The sequence below is a fragment of the Mastomys coucha genome, unplaced genomic scaffold (assembly GCF_008632895.1).
Source record: "Mastomys coucha isolate ucsf_1 unplaced genomic scaffold, UCSF_Mcou_1 pScaffold12, whole genome shotgun sequence".
Classification (NCBI taxonomy): Eukaryota; Metazoa; Chordata; class Mammalia; order Rodentia; family Muridae; genus Mastomys; species Mastomys coucha.
In genome coordinates this window covers 34338940-34360255 of record NW_022196894.1, presented here as the reverse complement: position 1 = coordinate 34360255, position 21316 = coordinate 34338940, and the positions used below count along the sequence as shown (strand labels likewise).

Here is a 21316-nt window from a genome sequence, read left to right as displayed (position 1 = left end):
CCAGAGGGAAGATGAAAGTGAGCACACAGAGATGCCTTTTGTAAAAGAAAGTAGGAAAGGCAGGTGCAGTCTTAAAAGGGGGCACATGTGACTCCTTCTAGTCGAGACTGATTTAAAAAGTAAATAAAAATGAAGGCAAAGATGATGAAGACAAAAACTGACGACCACCAGGGAAGGCTCAGAAGAAAATGAAAGGTACAACACCTTGGTGGGATTTGTTCCCCACTAGGTTTGAGGATGGTTCTGTCTGGTTGCAGAACTGGCTGGTGTGGACTGGCTGGAAGGAATAGGCCCTGTTCCTCAAGGTCCTGGGACAAGAGCCAGGATGTCCACAGGAGCAGTAAGGACACTGAGAGAGAGTACACCATAAAAAGCAGGCCGTGGGAAGCAGCCAAGAACAGGCCTAAAGGTGAGCAGGCTTCTGCTGTGGACTTCTGCCTCCAAACGTCTCTGAGTTCTTCTTAGTAAATCCAGGCCATTCCTGGTCTTTGTCCTTACAACAGATGCAAATTTTAAAACCCAATCAAGACAAGGACATGTTAAGAAGCAGCATCAGCTCTGTGAGGTTCTCCTGGGGCTGTGACCAGGCCAGCAAGGCTTGACATAGTTTGTCACAGACATGGGATATCTGAGAAGAACTGGTGTTTGTCTGGGCCTCAGCATGGCCCAGTTAGGCCATGAGCATATGAACTCACACTGAACTTTTCTCCAGAATCTGATTAGATTATTTTTAAGTACTTTTAAAACAATGATGAGCTGGACATGGTATTGCATACCTTGTAACCCCAGCACTCAGAAGACAGAAGCAGGGAGACTGTGATTTCAAAGGCAGCCTGGGCTATGTGGCAAAACCAAACAAATGACCCACCAAAACAAAAGAAAAAAAAAATCTATGAAAGTGGGTGCCGCCTCTCGATGTTCTCCAATCCACAGATCAGAGGACTCAGTGCTGAGACATTTTAGCTAACCCAGCCAGGCCTCAGCATACCTCAGGCAGGAACGTGGGACCTGCAAGGGACAGGGGTTCCTGAGGTATGGTGGGAATGAGTGCGCCGTGTTCCTGACTGGCCTGTCTTCTCACTTGTTGCCTTGTTGTTGACAGGAGCTGCAACAGAGTTGCAGCTTAACAAGGAGCTTGCCTAACAAGGATGGGCTTATGACTCAGGACAAAGTACTTCAATTTTCTCCACCTCAGTTCCCCGACTAATAAAATGGGGAGTGGAGCCAGGCGTGGTGGCACATGCCTTTAATCTCTGCACTTTTTTTTTGTGAAAGGGCTTTGTTGACTCCTAAGACCTTAGATAAATTCAAGGATATGTCATGACTGTCAACAGTGGTGGCCAGGGCTCCACCCACAGTCTCTGTTTCTTCCTTCTAGTCCACACTGAATTTTGGCAGCAAGACATATCTAGAGACTCAAAGCCATAGGGAAAGAAGGTGCAAAGATCAAGAACTCTCAGTCTTCCTTCCTCTCCTTTCCCAACACCCAACTCAGGAGATGCCAGGAAAGGTCTGCCCCTGCTGATCATGGTTCTAAAAGGTGCACCTAAAGAGGCTTTCATTTCATGTATTCAGGGGACATATCGTCTTTTCTCCTCCCCATCTTCAAAAAAGTGTTTCCTACACCACGTACATTGTAAGTAGTCAGTAAAACGTGGTTTACCAGAGCTACCACCTACACTGTAAGGAGAAGTGGAGGAAGGCCTCTTCTTCATTTTCATGTTTCTTTCCTTGCTGGAATGAGATACTCACAGCACACAACCAACAAAGCCACAAGCAGCAGGCCACGGCTCCTATTTATTCAGCTTTGTCCTCTTCAGGTCCTGAAGCACCTACGGCACCTGAACTTCACCAACAACATGGGGGAACAGGTGACCTTCGATGAGTGTGGTGACCTGGTGGGGAACTATTCGATCATCAACTGGCACCTCTCCCCAGAGGATGGCTCCATTGTGTTCAAGGAGGTTGGGTACTACAACGTGTATGCCAAGAAGGGAGAAAGACTCTTCATCAATGAGGAGAAGATCTTGTGGAGTGGGTTCTCCAGAGAGGTATGAGGGAAATGCACCATGTCAGCATTACAGACAGGGAACCGTTGGCCTGTGAGGGCCTTGGGACAATGTCGTCTCCTAAGCTCCCCAGCTCTAGGTGTCCAGGGTTCCCATGAACCGTAAGAGTGTTTGAATGATGAGAGGAAGCCCAGGAGCCTGAGCTTCATGAGTGACCCTGCTTTGGACTTCCTGGCTAGTCACAAAGTTTCCCAGGCATAAACTTCCCCCAACCAGAGCAAACTATCTAAGCAAACATCTCTCAAGCCAGTGGCTCTCAAATGGCACTGAAGGAGACATCCTACCCACCTTGTGTAGGGGATTCAAGTTTGAGATTAAAGGGAGATTGAGATGTAGCTTGTCACAATGACCCAGAAGTAATGATGTCCTCCTTCACTTGGGGGTTCAGAGGTGTTAAATGCCTAGCATGCATGAGAAAATCTTTCAAAACATTTTCCATCCACACCAGTCTTCATTAGCCATGTAGGGATATGAGCCCAAAATAGACCTGGGTGCTTTAGAACAAGGACATTCAAATAGCTCCGGGCTGACCCATACAAAAATCAAAAGGGCCACCCATTCTACCTTGGGAGCCCTCTAACCAAGAGGAAGGTGCTTGTGACGCTGGTCAAGATGTCCTGCCCATATCTGAAAGCCTGACTAATCACCAGAAGTTCATTACTCAGTGAAGATGTTCATTAAGGAAAGACAAAGGATATGTTGAAGAACCTGGGTGGCTGTATGCTAATGTACTGCTTAGATTTTTTTTGTCAAGTTGACACAGCTAGTATCATCTGGAAAAATGGAAACCTCAATTGGGAAAAAAATGCCCCATCAGATTCACTAGTGTTTAAGTCCATGAAACATTTCCTTGGTTTAATGATCGATGAGGGGAATGCCCAGCCCAATATGGCTGTTGCCACCCTTGAAAAGGTAGACTTGAGTGGCATAAAAAAGCAGACTGGGCAAGCCAGGGGGAGCAAGCCAATAAGCAGCACTCCTCTATGGCCTCTGCTTCCAGTCCTACCTTAAGTTTCTGTCCTGGCTTTCCCTAATGATGGACTGCAGCCTAAAGAAAGGAAAACCATTTCTTCCTCAGGTTGTTTTTGGTCCTGGTGTTTCTCACAGCAACAAAAGCATAATGAGGCTGCTAGAACAGAGCAAGATGTGTAGCCCCAGCCCCTCTGCAGGAGCAGCCTCGGGACCAGGCACCTTCTATAACATCCCGGGAGTCTGACTGAGATCCACTACATTGTTCTTTGCAGTGCCTTTCTGTTACGATCTTTGAGCACTGTGAATCACTTTTCATAACATGACCAAAGAGTCAACTTGTTCTTATTGCCAAATGGCTACTATTTTGCTCTTTCCCAGTCTGTGGGATGGCTTCACCATGGGGAGGTCTCCTGTGATGATGAATCTCATCCATAATGGGCAAGTCCTCACCTCAATTACGGCGTGTGTCATGACCTTCTCAGAAAAGAGGTTTTGGGATTCTACAAGTTATACTCTTATGCCCACTAATTACATTTTTGTCTGCTTTTCAAATGACTGGAGCCCAACCCGACTGGTGATCCCATCATCGGCACACTGCTGTTGTGTTATCAGCTTATCATTTGCCCTCATTAATGCATGCAATTTTCTGTCATTGGAACGTGACCCATCTCCCATCCTCCTTGGAAGCTATTTCCTGTATCCTCTATCAGGCTATAAGCATGGTGGGCTTAAACCCACCATGTAACAGAGTTAATCCTTATAAATGCAGTCATCTATGTCCCTGACTACTTGACAGAATTATAAATTAAATTTCAATTTTTGATCAAAATGTGATCTAAAAGCTAGCACACAATAGGCATCCAACGAATCTTGAGGTCAAACTGACTTCTGAAACATTTGTAGAAGCAACTACAAAAATATCATGTATGCTTCATTCTGAGTTATATGTTAGTAATTTCTAACAAATGTCCTGAAGTTGCTACTGAGATCAAGTGAAAGCTAGAACTTCCTGTGTGTGTTGGAACCAAACCATCAAGTATGTCCACACTTGGCCTTATCACCCTTTGCTTTTACAAGAAACAGGACCAAGGAGCCTGGCTCTCTCTCTGTTTGGAATGGCCTAGAGTTGGCCACACTAATCCTTATACCCCGACTCCTCACTTTGCCCATGTTGAAGGTGTTGTAACACTGGCCCTTGACGCCCCAGTTCCAAACCTCTCACTTCTATGTTCTCTGCCCTCAGGTGCCCTTCTCCAACTGCAGCAGAGACTGTCAGGCAGGGACCAGGAAGGGGATCATTGAGGGAGAGCCCACCTGCTGCTTTGAGTGTGTGGAGTGTCCTGACGGAGAGTACAGTGGTGAGACAGGTAAGGGATCATGACCCTGTGCAGGACTTGGGCTGCCTCAGGGGTCAGCAAAGCCTATGGGAGAGCTGGACAGAGCTGGTACTTAGACTCACTGGCCTTCTAGGGCGAGCATGCTTAAGCGCTGCATCTGCTGGGCAGGAGATGATGAGAAAGACCTCATGGGTATCATTTTAATATTCCAAGTGTTTATAAACATTCCTGTGACATTCTCTCACTGTCTCCAACCTTGCTATCCAGTAGAATGTCCCTTTTCTTAAAGATCCATGACCCTAAGTGGACAAGGTGCCATCTGCTCCAGTTCCAGGGTGTCTCCCCCCACACCTCTGTGTGTGTGTGTGTCTTTCTCTGTCTCTGACTTCTTCCTGGGTCTCGAGCTCTTTATACATTTGTTTGTTTGTTGTTTATTTTATGTGTATGAGTGTTTTGCTTGCCTGTATGTATGTGCATTAAATGCATGCTCGCTGGCTGCAGATGTCAGAATAGAATATTAGATCTCCTAGAACTGGAGTTAGAGATGGCTATGAGCTGCCATGTCAGTGCTGGACTCAAACATACGTTCTCTGCAAGAGCAGCAAGTGCTCTTCACCACTGAGTCATCTCTCCAGCCCAAATTCACGTTCTTCTAAGATAGAATCACAATTAGACCCCTTATGGGCCTGTGAGAGTTAAACAAATTGATATTAAGTTCTATTTATATGCTTTTGAAATGGAACTTTGACTTTTGCATATTGGAAGGACTAGATAAATATTGACCATAATTCTTGCTCTTTCAACCTGATCACAATAATGGCCTCATTTTTCCCTCCATCTTAGAAATGAGGATGCTGAGGCTGGGAGAATTAACTGCGACCAAAGTTATGCAGCTAACAAATAGCATGACCAGAAACCCATCTCAATCTCTGACTGAAAACATTTATGCTCCAAACTGCACACTGCCTGGCAGGCCAACTTAGTAAATATCCATCATCTAGATCAACGATTCTCAACCTGTGTGTTGTAGCATATGAGATATCCTGTGTAACAAATATTTACATTATGATTCATAACAGTAGCAAAATTACAATTATGAAATAGCAACAAAAATAATTTTATGGTTGAGGGTCACCACAACATGAGGAACTGTGTTAAAAGGTTGCAGCATTAAGAAGGTTAAAAACCACTGATCTAGATAAATATTTGGTTTCCCTCACTGGAAAGTTCAGAACATAGATATGACTGGCCACACGCAAGGAACACTATGCCTTCATCTAAGAGGACATTTTTTTCTAGCATGGCAAAAAGGCTCCATCACATATCTAAAATAAGCCAGATTGTGTGAGAGATAGTAGCAGTGTTAATAAAATTCACTATTGCAGCCCTGTTATTATCTGTTTGCATCCCACAACTCTATCCTGAAAACCTCAAACATGAACAATTTAATTCGGTTGTTTTTTTTTATTATTATTATTAAAGTTTAAGTCTGACCGAACTTAAGACAGAGTATGGAGCCCTGTTAGACCTCTGGGTGCAAGGGAGTGTCTGCTACAAACTGTTGCAGACAGTGTTAAAAAGAAATGGAACACCCCACAATTGTTGGGGGAGGAAAGAGTTTATTCTTAATAGATATAAAACAGCAACAATATCATCAATAAGTAAAATACGAAGTGACCACATCTCCCCTCCACATGCACACTCACGTTGACTGTGCCACACAGTAACTGAATCTGCACTGGTCATTTTCAGATGCGAGTGCCTGTGACAAGTGCCCGGATGACTTCTGGTCCAATGAGAACCACACTTCCTGCATTGCCAAGGAGATCGAGTTTCTGGCTTGGACCGAGCCCTTTGGAATCGCTCTCACTCTCTTTGCGGTGCTGGGCATTTTCCTCACCGCCTTTGTGCTGGGCGTCTTCATCAAGTTCCGAAACACACCCATCGTCAAAGCCACCAACCGAGAGCTGTCCTACCTCCTGCTCTTCTCGCTACTCTGCTGCTTCTCCAGCTCCCTGTTCTTCATTGGGGAGCCCCAGGACTGGACATGCCGCCTGCGACAGCCCGCCTTCGGCATCAGCTTCGTGCTCTGTATCTCGTGCATCTTGGTGAAGACCAATCGTGTCCTCCTGGTATTTGAGGCCAAAATACCCACCAGCTTCCACCGGAAGTGGTGGGGACTCAACCTGCAGTTCCTGCTGGTTTTCCTCTGCACCTTCATGCAGATTGTCATTTGCATCATCTGGCTCTACACGGCGCCCCCCTCCAGCTACCGCAACCACGAGCTGGAAGACGAGATTATCTTCATCACGTGCCATGAGGGCTCACTCATGGCCCTCGGCTCCCTGATCGGCTATACCTGTCTGCTGGCTGCCATCTGCTTCTTCTTTGCCTTCAAGTCCCGGAAGCTGCCAGAGAACTTCAACGAAGCCAAGTTCATTACCTTCAGCATGCTCATCTTCTTCATCGTCTGGATCTCCTTCATTCCAGCCTACGCCAGCACCTACGGCAAGTTTGTCTCTGCCGTAGAGGTGATCGCCATCCTGGCAGCCAGCTTTGGCTTGCTAGCCTGCATCTTCTTCAACAAGGTCTACATCATCCTCTTCAAGCCTTCCCGGAACACCATTGAGGAGGTGCGCTCCAGCACCGCGGCACATGCTTTCAAAGTGGCAGCCCGTGCCACTCTACGCCGCCCCAACATCTCCCGGAAGCGGTCCAGCAGCCTCGGAGGCTCCACTGGCTCGATTCCCTCCTCCTCCATCAGCAGCAAAAGCAACAGCGAAGACCGGTTCCCGCAGCCAGAGAGGCAGAAGCAACAGCAACCGCTGGCCCTGACCCAGCAAGAACAGCAGCAGCAGCCCCTGACTCTCCAGCCTCAGCAGCAACCGCAGCCACAGCAGCCGAGGTGCAAACAGAAGGTCATCTTCGGCAGTGGCACGGTCACCTTCTCTCTGAGCTTTGACGAACCTCAGAAGAATGCCATGGCCCACAGGAACTCCATGCGCCAGAACTCCCTGGAGGCCCAGAAGAGCAATGACACCTTGAACAGGCACCAGGCCCTGCTTCCCCTACAATGTGCAGAGGCGGACTCAGAAATGACCATTCAGGAAACGGGCTTGCAAGGGCCCATGGTGGGGGACCACCAGCCAGAAATGGAAAGCCCAGATGAAATGTCCCCAGCGCTGGTCATGTCCACCTCTCGGAGCTTCGTCATTAGCGGAGGAGGTAGCTCTGTGACGGAAAACATACTACACTCCTAATGGAGGGAAAGGTTATCAAGTTGAGAGTTTTTCTTAGAGTCCCAGGAAAAAAGGATGGATCCTTCCTTCCCTCCCAGGAAGCCAGGAAGAGTAGGGTACATCAAAGCCTGTACTCAGTGGCACTGCTTTCAGTGACAATAAACTGACTGGTGTGCTCCTTAAAGTTAGAAGAGCCATGTTTTGGGGTCGTTTTCTAGAGCTCAGTGTCATACCCAGGTTGCTGAAGTCTTTTTCTCTGCTCCATCCACCAGCAACTCAGATGAAAGCAAGGCTCTAAGCCATCCACCTGCTTCCCTCTAAAAATGCTTATGTCTAGAAATGCCTACCCCGAGATTCCATGGATAGCATGATCCGAAACCCAGTCCAGATATAGACCGATGGGACATCAGATCTGCCACCACTAGAGGTGAGTCTGGAAGCCAGATAGTCACCAGGACTGTCTATCACATTGACAGTGGACAGAACTTTACGTGTTCAAGACATCAGGCAGGCGTGTCCTCTTCTATTTATAAAGACCTTAAGAAGGATGGTCTTTTTATCCTCCCTGTTGCTGCTATTGTGTGACATCTATTCCATCTGCATCCTTCCTGTGGCATCATGTCTGGATGTGTCCAGAATCTAAAGGCAATGCCACGTTTAGCTCTTCGGATCGTAAGCATCAGCTTTAAGCACTGGGAAAGGACTGACTAAATCCAATGAGCTGTCTCTGTAACTTAATATTGCTGTACATAGCTTAATCCCTAAGAAAATGCTTCTGTTGTAATGGTCCGTGGGCAATTAGAAACTGAAAAATGTCACAGTCTGGATTCTATAAGGCAGTATTATTGAGTTCTGTTTTCCTTTCCCATCCTATACCCTCATCCTGGTGAACAGAGCCTATGTGGTCCCTACCAAGACTGCATGACTCTAATCACACCCCAAGCCCCATCCCTGAGCTACAGGCTTTATGAAGCCGAATCCTGACCTGGCTCTATTGAGAATAAGCTCCCAGAAGAAAGTCTTGGTTCCCCGTGAATGCCACAGTTCCCTTAGCAGTGAAATTAATGTGTCCACTGGCCACTGCTAGGAACTCAGACTCTGGACAACAGAGACCAAGGTTCAGGCTCTGGCTTGGTCACTGATAAGATGGGTAGTTATAAGGTAGAAACCATAGCCTCTTTAAGCCCAGGCTTCTTTGAGTGTAAAGTAGGGAGTTACAGTTCTTTTCCATGGAGCTCTCAGATGAGTTAAGAAAGCATGTGTGCATCATACCTTAGCACAGTGTCTAACACATCATACACATTTAGTGCTAGTAAATATGATTCGTGATATAGTAGCTACTAGTTTCCACTTGCTTAGACTATGCCATAGCTTGGACTGTGAAGCTAAAGGTCCTCATGCCAACAGATCTGTCCCTAGAGTGACCCTCTTTGAAGGTCTTGGTGCCTTCAAGAGGTGGGACTTAGTAGGACATTGTTCAGTCATGGGAGGTGTGCCTTTGAAGGGAGTTATGGGACTCTGGCCCCATTCCCTTTCTCTTCTCTTTTCTGGCCATAAGATGAACAGTTTTCTCTGACACAGGATGACACATCATTGCCACCCAGTGCCCCACAAGAGAGCATGGACCAGAACCTCCAAAAACAAAGGATCAAGATTTACCTTTTCTCTCTCTAATTATCTGAAGTACTTTATTACAGTGAGAGAAAGCTGACTAACCCAGAAGATAAAGCAAAAATCTTACTAAGCATACAGATTTTAATGTCTAATCCACTGATCACAATAACTTTCTCCAGAATAAGTCCCAAACTTCTGAGTCCCAGGTCAAGATGTCAGCAGGAGCCAAATCTTACCCCCCAAAACCCCAGTGTTTAGCTTCTGTGGCAACAGTACCACTTCCAGCACCATCACTGGTTAACAAGTGTCAGAGCAGATTCCACCAAGCCAAGCCACGCACATGCCAAGACCAAGGTGTAAGAACGTAAAGTCATCAGTGGTCTAAGATTCACAGCCCATGGTGGGTCTTCCTCTGACCACTTCCTCGTGAGGATTTTTAAGGTAATGGTTGGCATTATGACCATGAAGATGATGATGAACTGCTACAAGAGTGTGCAGTAGAGAGTCGGCCCTGTCCCAGAACAAGAAACTGTCCCTATGAACCACCAACACTCCAGCTAGAAAGGGCACAGCCTGTCAGAGCCTGCTGCCTTCTGTTGACAGCCTCTGAGCAAGGCAGTGAGCTAAGTAAGGATTTACTTTTAACATTTCACTTGGCCAATAAATAAATACATAATTAAATATATAAATAAATAAGTAAATAAGTAACAAAATTGCAGCCAAAAGTTTAGTGGCTTTTCAAAAGCATGTCACAAAACTGTGTGGAAATAACTTCAGTAAAGTATCCACACATTCCTCCTTACTGGTCTGATTTCTATGCACATCACCCCATCTTCTGCAAATAGTCTCCTCATGCCATGATTTAAAAAGAAAGAAAGGAAGAAAAATGAGGATCAGCAAGGAAAACATTGCACTAAGTGTTCATTTTGCCGGGGGCTTGCACATCAAGTAATGTCTTTGAACGCCCTCATCAGAAAGGTAGATAGGAATTCTCATTGTCTCTATAGCAACCTAACATTTATCTCAAATTCCTATTTGGCCAGCAACCAAAGCTATAGTTAAGTCAAATTAGGGGTTTTCCCTGGAAATCCAGAGTTTTCTGATTCACGTTATATTTTTAGGTATCAGTTAAGAAGTTGTTGGGTTTTTTTTCTTCCTCTTTCCAGGTGAGTTGTATCATAAATGAGGTGAGGGTCTTCAATCAGGGGCAGATCCTCTTAGCGTTCCTGAAGCCATCTTGTCCAGATCTCAGTAATTGTGTCTCCATGCTGGCTTCCTGCAATGTATCTGTGGCAATCCACTTTTTGTTACTGTAACAGAACAACCAAGCAGACTAACTTTATAGAGAAAAGAGGTTTGTTTAACTCATACTTATGCTGGTTCAAGAACCAAGACCATAAATCGCCGTTGGAAGGGAGAGATGACACCTCAAAATAGGAAGTGAGAGGGTGATTCAGGAGTCAGCTTTACTCTTATAACAACTTAATCTTGAGACTCCACAGTCCCCATAAGAACTACTTTAATTCCTCAAAGAGCAGATGCCTCATTAACCTAAAGTCCTTCCACAAGGCTCCAAGTCCCAGTGCCACCACACTAGGATGCGTTAGGGTGCCAAGCTCCTAACGCATGGACCCCCTGGGAAATTATATCTAAACTACAGAAACATCAGATCTCCATCAGCGGGATCTGTGGTGGTTTCCATGGATGAATCACTGTCTCAGACCACTGGCCCTTCCTAGGCCTGCAAGCTCTCTCAGCTTCCTCTAGGCCCATCCTAGGGACCAGGAAACTCTATGAGCTCTTACAGAGGTTATCCCCTCACTGCTGCTGCCCAACCATGTCAATGAAGAGACTTCCTGTACATTAGCGGGGATACAGAGCACCCGTGAGTGAGAAATGGGGTAAAATATTGACAAACCTGTGTGGACCTGCGCACTAGACAGAATAACATTCAGCCAAAGATGCCAAGAGTTGTGACCCCAGAGCCCATGATTGTGTCAAAGTAATGGTGATCTCAGATGCTCATTAAATGAAGATTCCTTCTGATTACCCATGAGCTAAGAAACCGCAGAACAATCAGTGTCAGGTGGCACAATGGGAGGAAGACTCCTCAGACCATCCACCCTCCTTGGCTTTGTATGTGGAAGGAAAGGACAGGCAAAGGGATGCAGGTTGTTCCTAGAAGCTGGACAAAGTGAGAATCCTGATTTTCCCTGGGAGTCTCCAGGAAGAAATGCAGAGCTGGGGCACCTTGGCCTCAGCCCAGTGAGACCCTTGGAGGACTTCTGACCTCTGGAACTGTAAGATAATAAACTTGTGTTGTTTTAACTCACTGAGTTTGTGGTCCTTTGTTTTTAGCAACTATAGGAAACAACTGTTTTCCAGTGCTGGGAATTGAACTCAGGGCCTCCTCCATGAAAAGCAGGCATTCTGCCTCTGGGTTATGCTCCCAAGCCAAATATATCCTCATGGTCATGACTTTTCTTAAACGTTTCTGCTTCGAGACTGTGGGGAGCCGCAGCTGCCACCCTATATACATATATACTAAACACCTGGTCTCTGGCCAAAGCAGAGAGCATTGATAATCAAGCCATTAGTTGGAGAAGCTGAGTGCCTCCAGTTTGTGACACAAGCTGGTATGAATTTCCCGCAGCCTATTATGCTTTGCCACGTAGCTGATGCTGATTGGGACCAGGAAAGGTATTTAACCTGTGAAGGCTGGGGGATTGAGGGGCGTCGATGTCGACTTCTGAGGAGATTAGAGAGAGACTACTAGATACTCCTAGAGAGACTACTACTGAAGAGATTAGAGAGATTAATAAGAAGAAGTAAAAATGAAGGTTCCTGAATAAAATCTGCTTGGAGAAAGGCTCGTGTTTGCCTCCTTATTTCCGCTGGACGGAAAGGCGGCTTACACGAGACATCAGACTGAGACGTTCTCAGACCTCCCTTTCTGTTCACACCATGACAACTCTTCCTTCCATCACTCTTCCCCAGAAATAGGTCTTAGCCAGTGTTCTCCTCTCCAGCTCTGTGTGGGAACTGCAAACCCCATGTTCTGAATCATGTTGCCCTGTGGCTATAGAAAGCAAATATCCAAGCTGGCCTAGCCTATCTGTTAGCAGCAGAAACTTGACAGTAGCTTTAGCACACTGGTCTTCATTTTTCTCTTGCATAAAAGATTTTAAGAGGGCTAGAGAGATGGCTCAGAGGTTAAGAGCACTGACTGCTCTTCTGAAGGTCCTGAGTTCAAATCCCAACAACCACATCTCACAACCCAGCTGGTAGAAACCCAGCTCACAACCATCTGTAATGAGACCTGATGCCCTCTTCTGAGGTGTCTGGGAACAGCTACAGTGTACTTCCATATAATAAATAAATCTTTTTTAAAGGGGGGGAGTGGCATGGGTTCCTTCTGGTCTGGGTTGTTGCCCTGAGTAGACCTTGGGCGCAAACTCCACAGCTAGTCCCACAACATCCAGAGGAAGCTCTACTCCCAGGCACTCGAACACACCCAGGATCCCAGGATCCCAGGAACTTGGTAACACCAGGATCTCAGGGTCCCAAAGACAGCTTGACTCCCAGGAGCTCTGACACACCCAGGATCTCAGGATTACAGGATCCCAAAATCACAGAATCACAGAGACACCTTGACTCTAAGGAGTTCTGACACAACCAGGATCACAGGAAGGACAAGCTCCACTCAGATTTAGCCAGGGCAGGTAGCACTAGAGGTAACCAGATGACAGGAGGCAAGCATTAAGAACATAAGCAACAGAAACCAAGGTGAGTTGGCATCATCAGAACCCAGTTCTCCCACCATAGCAAGTCCTGGATACACCATCACACCGGAAAAGCAAGACTCAGATCTAAAATCACTTCTCATGATGATGATAGAGGACTTTAAAAAGGACATAAATAGCTCCCTTAAAGAACACAGGTAAACAGCTAGAAACCCTTAAGGAAGAAACACAAAAATCCCTTTAAACAATTACAGGGAAACATAAACAGGCAAAGGAAATAAAACCCATCCAGGATCTAAAAATGGAAATAGAAATAATAAAGAAATCACAAAGTGAGAATCCTGGAGTTAGAAAACCTAGGAACGAGATCAGGAGTCATAGATGCAAGCATCACCAACAGAATATAAGAGAAAAGAAAATCTCAGGGGCAGAAGATAAAAAACATTTGTAGGCAGCTGCTTGGAAACAATTCCACTGCGCATGCGTCAACCCCTCCCAAGCCGGTGCATGCTAATGAGGCGATTGCCAGGGAACCAATCCAGGAGGACTTGAGAGCTCGGGCTTGGGTATAAAAGCAGTGTTCGCAGAGCAGCCGGGGCCATTACACAGAAGCAAGAAGACCTGTAACACCTGGAAGCCAGAAAGGGCTGTAACACTTAGAAACCTGAAAGAGCTGTAACAAAAAGGAATTCCTGAGTAAACCACGTGAGAAGGAGCCTCGGTGTTCTGTCGTCATTGCTGCTGGTCAGCAAAGTGAGGAACAAACATTGACACAACAGTCAAAGAAAATGCAAAATGTAGAAAGCTCCTAACCCAAAACATCCAGGAAATCCAGGACGCAATGAGAAGACCAAATCTAAGGATAATAGGTATAGAAGAGAGTGAAGACTCCCAACTTAAAGGGCCAGTAAATATCTTCAACAAAATTATAGAAGAAAACTTCCCTAACCTGAAGAAAGAGATGCCCATGAACATACAAGAAGCCTACAGAACTCCCAATAGACTCTACCAGAAAAGAAATTCCTTCCCTCACATAATAATCAAAACACTAAGTGCACTAAACAAAGAAAGAATATTAAAAAGTAGTAAGGGGAAAAGGTCAAGTAACATATAAAGGCAGGCCTATCAGAATTACACCAGACTTCTCTCCAGAGGCTGTGAAAGCTAGAAGATCCTAGGCAGATGTTATACAGACCCTAAGAGAACACAAATGCCAGCCCAGGCTACTATGCCCAGCATAACTCCAAATTACCATAGATGGAGAAAACAAGATATTCCATGACAAAACAAAATTTACACAATATCTTTCCACAAATCCAACCCTACAAAGGATAATAAATGGAAAACACCAACACAAGGAGTGAAGCTACACCCTAGAAAAAGCAAGAAAGTAATCTTTCAACAAACCCACACAAATCTAATTCCACCTCTTACAACAAAAACAACAGGAAGTGACAATTACCTTTTCTTAATATCTTAATATGAAAATTAATATTACCAACATATCCTAATTGATTGAAATCCAAAAATATGAGGAATTAGAAATTTGTTGGCTGTCATCCAGTGGTCTCTCTAATTTGATAATTGGAGAAATAGGTCCAATATTGTACAATCCATATACACTTTCCCCTTGTTTGTATGTGACAATGTCTTGCTGTGTACCACATAATGGTCCTGAAATCATGCTTCTCCTATCTCAGCCTCTCTATTAGTAGGATTGTTTATTTTAAGTTCATACACTATACTATGGTTTGCAGAACAGCTATATATTTCAAAATTATTTATACAGCCAAAAGAAACATAGACAATTAATTTGAGAAGTGGATTGTAAGAGAAAAACAAAAAGTGAGACTGAGTGTCTTACTTGATATTTATAATTATTGTATCAATTTTGAAGAAGAGAAACTTATAAGTTGCTCTTTTTCTAAGATGAATGCTTTTCAAAATCATCACAGCCAATGAATTAAATTCTTACCCTCACCTAATGTCTGTGCCACCTTCCAAGCAGAACCATTGTTCATTGAAACAGTTGGTGAATGACTTCATGGATAGACCATCTTAATACATACACCATTTCTTAAATGAATGTAACCTGTTCCTTGTGAGCTGAGAATGAAGACAATCACTCAAGTCAAATAGCTTTGACAATAGCAGGAAATCTGTATCCAAAAATCGTGCCTACAAGTCATTCCTTGGTGCAGCAGAACTGTCAACTCTTAGCTTACGTACTATGTAGGTAAAATCCTTTGGTGATGTGAGGGTCATTGAAATACAGCCTTATAGCAGTGAAATCCAATGTCTAAAATTTGTTCTTATTTTGGGCTTGTACCACAGTAAGAGCCAAGATTTTAAGCTCTACTAAATACAAAACAAACAAAAAGACTTTATTTATGTTCATTTAATAACATGTCCACCATTTTTATGATTGGCATAAAAATATAAATTGTGTTGAATATAATAAAAAGGACATTAATTTTTTAAAAAGTTTCTTTTCTGTTCTGTTCTTAGGGTTTCATATCATGTGTAAATAAATGATATTTATTTCATTCAAAACAATTTTAAAAGCTAAATATATGATCACTGTCTTAGTCACCGTTCTAGTGCTGTGAAGAGACACCATGACCAAGACAACTCTTCCAAAACTCTTCTAATTAAATGAGTTCCATTTAATTAATTATTAATTAATTAAATTAAGGGCTTGCTTAGAGTCTCAGGGGCTTAGTCCATTTTCACTCATTAGTGTCTCAAACTTGGGGAAAGCTGGGCTATCTTGATACTATCTCTCTAAAAGTCACAGTTTGCAACAATTTTGTCTTTTGACCTGAATAAAGCCATATGGCTGTGGCTGTTTCTGCCTAGAGCCTGAATTTTCTTTTCCCTTATCATCCATTATTGGTGATAAACTGGATGTGGTGGTATATTGTCTGTAACACCAATACTCTGAAGGCTGAGACTGGAAGATTGAGCATTTGTGGCCAGCCTGAGCTACATAGCAAGACCCCGTGAAAGGGGGGAGTGGGGGAGAACAGGAAGGGGAACTTAGAGAGAGAATTAAAAAAAAACATTAGACCTGGAGGGACAGAATATCAACAAGGGTTCGGTGTAAATCACCATGTGAGTTGATGAACTGGCCCCTCTAGAACCCATTAAGGACAAAGGCAGATACCAAACATGTATGGAGTTGGGGTGCACAGGAGCCAGTCATAGTGAAATCTCTGGTTTCCAGGAGAGCCTAGGTTCCTGATCCAGGCCGAGGAAAAACTTCAAGAGTTGCCTGAGAACTCTGACATCTTGGCTGTTCAGCAGAGTGAGATGGGGCCACCGGCATGCAAGCACAGAATGGGATCAGTCCTGGAACGTGTACATTCTGAAGATACACAAAAGAGTATTTCATTGGACTGTAATTAGCATGAGAGGCAGGGAACTAAAAAGCTCCACAGGGACATCTGGCTAAAACTAGCCTGAAGACCTAGGGACTGAAGGGAAACCCCCGCCTCAAATATCAAATGAGTCTGGGGTGAATTTCCCTTTGGCCGTGGTTTATCATCATAATCCTCTTCTCCTCTAAGCCCAGAAGCAGTTTGGTGTGGAAGAAAACTGGGCCAGGTGGTTTATATTAAGAGCTCCCAGGGCTGAGAGATGGTTCATTGGTTAAGGGCACTCACTGCTCCTACAGAGTAGCAGAGTTTGATCCCAAACACCCACATGATGGCTCACAATCTGTATCTCCACTCCCAGGGGTTCCAACACCTTCTTATGATCTCCCAGGACACCAAACACCACCATGTACAGACATACGTGCAGGCAAAACACCCACATAGAAAATAAAATAACAATATTAAAAAAATAAAAAGACCTCCTAATAGACAAGAAGGTAAGGGGTACAGAGGAGGAAACAACGCTCATGACAAATCAGCGGCTGCCTTTGGACCGTGGGCGAGCCACCTGGGTAACTGATTACACAGGGGGCTGGAAGCTGTAAAAGCCTCTAACTCCAGAACTGAAGTCCTCGAACCTGAAAGACAAACGCCTGCCTGCGTGGTTACTGAACACAGAGAAGAGAGGAAATCCCAGGGAAAGCCCTTAGGACTGGTACAGGGCTTGAAGCCTGGCAAAAGCATCAGGAAACATTGTATAAAGGAAACGGTCATCGTCCTACACGTCAACCCGAACATCCCGAGGTTGTTCAAAATGCCCTGATTCAGCCAAATGGTGGTGGCGCACGCCTTTAATCCCAGCACTTGGGAGGCAGAGACAGGTGGATTTCTGAGTTCCAGGCCAGCCTGGTCTACAGACAGAGTGAGTTCCAGGACAGCCAGAGAAACCCTGTCTTGAAAAACCAAAGAGAGAGAGACTTGCTAAAAAGGAATCGATGATAAATAGATGGAGAGAGGGAAAGGACTATATCTTGAATATGCCTGCCCAAGATCAGATGGTAAAGATTTACACCCAGATGAAACATTGTTTAGGAGGTAGAACCTGTACGAGGTACCTAGAGCTGGTTGAGGTACCACACTCCTTTAATCCCAACACTCTGGGGCAGAAGTGAGTGATTTCTATGAGTTCAAGGCCAGCTTGGTCTAGATCATGAGCTCCAGGCCTGTGGGAGCTATATAACAAAACCCTTTTTAAAAAAGAAAGAAGAAACAAACACAAACAGGTAAACCAGTTCCTGGTGAGTGCATTAATGCAGTTACCTTGGAAGTGAGCCCGGTTCCTGCCAGATGAGTTTGGTCCCAATCTTCTCTCTCCCACCCCCTCTCCACCCTCCCTGTTCATTTGTACACATGTATAAGCGTAGACATACTCCCTTTTCTGAGCTCTCACCTCCCACTTCGAGATGACAGGGTAAGAAGGCCCTCACCAGGTAGGGGCCCTTTGACTCTGGACTTCTCAGACCCCAGAACTGTAAGAAATAAATCTCAGTTCTTTTAAATCTCCTAGTCCCCTGCATTCTGTTACCATAACACAAAATAGATTAAGGCAGCCCTATGAAACAATGGTTATGTCCATTTGATTTATGCTAATGGCCTGTCGATATTCGTCCTATATCATCATGCTGCAGACCTGGTATAGGCACAACAGAATTTCTTTAAAAATAAAAAGAACGTAAAGGAGGCATGTAGCTGAATTTTAAACAGATGTGTGCACATTGTTAAAGATGATAATCACTCTATTTGGGCATCCTTGGCCCCCTGAAGTTTCTCTGTACTCTGAATGGCTCATGCATGGTCTATGAGATCCTTTGATTTATTTATTCATGGACACATTAACTGTGTACATTGGTGGAAAATATAGAGTAGGATTCCATGAGTATAACGGTCTTTCTTCGTCTCCATTTCCTGTGTGAACCAGATACAACACCTCCTACTAAATTTACAGACTATGGCTATGTACCAGATAAAGTAATTGGTGTAAAATTGTTTGTATACACAGGCCCTGAGTTCAATGTTTAACGCTGAAAAAATAAAAAAAACAAAACATAGTGGTACTTAAAGTTTATAAGGCGGTTGTAAGGCCAGAGAGACAGCTCCATGTTTAAGAGCTCTTGCTGCTTTCCTGAGGGCCAGAGTTCAGTTCCTAGCAATACTGGAAAGCCCATAATAGCCTGCAACTCTCTTCTGGCCTCCTTGGGCACCTACACATCTCTCTCTCTCTCTCTCTCTCTCTCTCTCTCTCTCTCTTTCTCTCTCTCTCTCTCTCTCTCTCTCTCTCTCACACACACACACACACACACACACACACTCACACACAGCAGGTAAGAGCACTGACTGTTCTTCCGAAGGTCCTAAGTTCAGATCCCAGCAACCACATGGTGGCTCACAACCACCAGTAATGAGATCTGACATCCTCTTCTGGTGCATCTTAAGATAGCTACAGTGAATTATGCCTGAGCCAGCGGGGCCAGAGTGAGTGGGGCTGGCAGAGGTCCTGAGTTCAATTCCTAGCAGCCACAAAGATGTTGGCTCACAGCCATCTGTACAGCTGCAGTGTACTCATACACATTAAACCCTCAAGGTTTACTTTTAAATATCTGCAAGTATGGAATTCAGTGGAGTCTTCTATCAGCCTTCCTGGTTGGAAGCAAGAGCACCCATTCTGCACTGCGCACTCAGAAAGGCATTGTTCTAAGTCATTGGGTCACATTTGATGTTGGGAAGCCAGAGATTCAGGCTTGGATGGGGTCCAACCGAGATCAATCTGTACTTTCCCCCCTCTCATTGTTAGGCAAAAGCTTCACTACCTACCTCACCTTCTCTTAGCTTCCAGGACCCAGAATCTGTCCTGTAGCTGTCAGTCACAGGCAGACCTGCAGCCCACATTCTGCCTGGAAATGTAGCTATGGCTTCTGAGGTTTCTCACAAGGGGCATGCTGGAAGATCATGATCTGTGATGAATAGGTCAGGCTGTCACCTGGCAAGTCATATCTTTTAAGATCAAACATAAAATGAAATCCATACTTTCTTGAGGAGGGGGGCAAAGTATGATTCCCTTTCATGTCAACTGACATGATGCTCAGATGACCCTGGCAAGGAAACAGAGGTGAGCTAGTTTGGCCAGGAAGAGCAAACTGCTGACAGATAAGACAGAGCAGGTGGAGGAGTTCCGCAGAGAGTGTGGGGCCTGGCGGGGTCTGTTACAGCCCATTAGTAGTGGCTTTTAAGTGATGTGTGTTTGTGTACGTGCATCTTCACATGTGTGGCTGGCTGTATCTGGTGTATGGAAAAAGGGCACAGTCTTTTAACAGTGATTGCGTCTGTGCCTTAGAATTGTGGGAGATGTCATTTCTGTTTTTTTAATTTAATTTTTATTTTTACTTATTTGCTTTACATTCCACTCACTGCCCTTTCCTCCTGGTCACCCCCTCCCACAATCCTTCCCCCATTCCCTATCCCCTTCTCCTCTGAGCAGGTGAGGGCTCCACCCTGGTACATCAACATCCTGCAAGGCTAGGCACTTTCTCCTTACTAAGACCAGACAAGGCAGCCCAGCTAGAACATGTCCCACAGACAGGCCACAGCTTCTGGGATAGCCTCCATTCCAATTGTTCAGGACCCACTTGTAGATCAAGATGCACATCTGCTACATATGTGCCAGAAAGTGGGGGCAGGGGGCTAGGTCCAGCCCATGTATGCTGAATTTTAGCTTCTTTCCATAAAGAGGAAACAAAGATGGGTTCCCTGCACCCACCTCATATATATATCACACACACACACACACACACACGTATATATATTTTCGTATGCAAAGCTGGAGATGTAAGTGTGTGATAGTGTTTGCCCAGTACTCACAAGCACTGGGTTTGAATCCCAGCACCACAAAATAAACAAAGATAACAACAAAAAAAATCAAAAACCAAAAACAAACAACGCTCTAGAAGGGTGTGCTTATCATAAAACAGAAAGAAACCTGTCACCGCGTTATTAGATACGCCGATGCTGTGGGTTTACCTTGTCCCTTGTTTTTTACTAAGAAATAAATTCAAAATTACAGGAAATTGGAATAGTAAAAACAATGCGAAGAACTTCTGACCCCCCTATCTGTCAGAGTCACTCACCATCGAGATCAGTTTTACCCCACTTACTCTACACTAGTGTCACGGTCATTTAACAATGCATGAAAAGCATGCATGCACAGGAACTGAGGACCTCTGGATTCTCTTTAAAACACTGCATCGAGGGGCAGGAGAGAGGACTCGGCAGGCAGGAGTATTGCTGCTTCTGCAGAGGACTTAAGTTTTCTTCCCACTTACCCACCTGGGACGGCTCACTACCACCTGTAACTCCAGCCTGAAGAGATCCAACTCCATCTCCTGGTCTCCAAGGACATTCATAAGCACATACCCACAAACATACAAAAATAAATAAATAAAATAAAATATATCTAACTAAATACAATACAACCAGCTAAAAGGTGGTGGCGCGAGCCTTTAATCCCAGCACTGGGAGGCAGAGGCAGGCTAATCTGTATGTGTGTGTGTGTATGTGTGTGTGTGTGTGTGTGTGTGTGTGTGTATGTGTGTGTATGTGTGCATATGTGCACCTGTGTATGTATATATGTATGTACCTTGCAGAGATAGATGTGTACTAAAAGGAGCTGAGGAACGTCATGGTTGTTAAAGCTCATCAAGGATGGGCCTGGAGAGATGGCTCAGTGGTTAAGAGTGCTGGCTGCTCATCTGAAGGTCCTGAGTTCAAATCCCAGCAACCACATGATGGCTCACAACCATCTGTAATGGGATCTGGTGCCCTCTCCTGGCATGCAGAACACTGTATATAAAATACATACATACATACATACATCTTTAAACAAAAAAGCGCATCAAGTACATAGGATGCTAT

General features: G+C 44.8%; 1 protein-coding gene across 3 annotated transcripts in view; it reads left to right on the top strand.

Annotated features, from left to right (window-relative positions):
• Nucleotides 1–11563, top strand: part of Casr (calcium sensing receptor) — a 77528-nt gene extending 65965 nt beyond the window's left edge. For 2 of the 3 annotated variants that reach the window (XM_031363802.1, XM_031363801.1), the window contains exons 5-7: nt 1821–2051; nt 4285–4408; nt 6131–11563. In XM_031363802.1, coding sequence (XP_031219662.1) covers nt 1821–2051; nt 4285–4408; nt 6131–7638 — 1863 coding nt within the window. In that variant the 3' untranslated portion in view covers nt 7639–11563. The remainder of the gene's footprint in view (nt 1–1820; nt 2052–4284; nt 4409–6130) is intronic. The other variant, XM_031363803.1, reaches the window with a different exon arrangement.
• Nucleotides 11564–21316: the final 9753 nt, after the last annotated feature.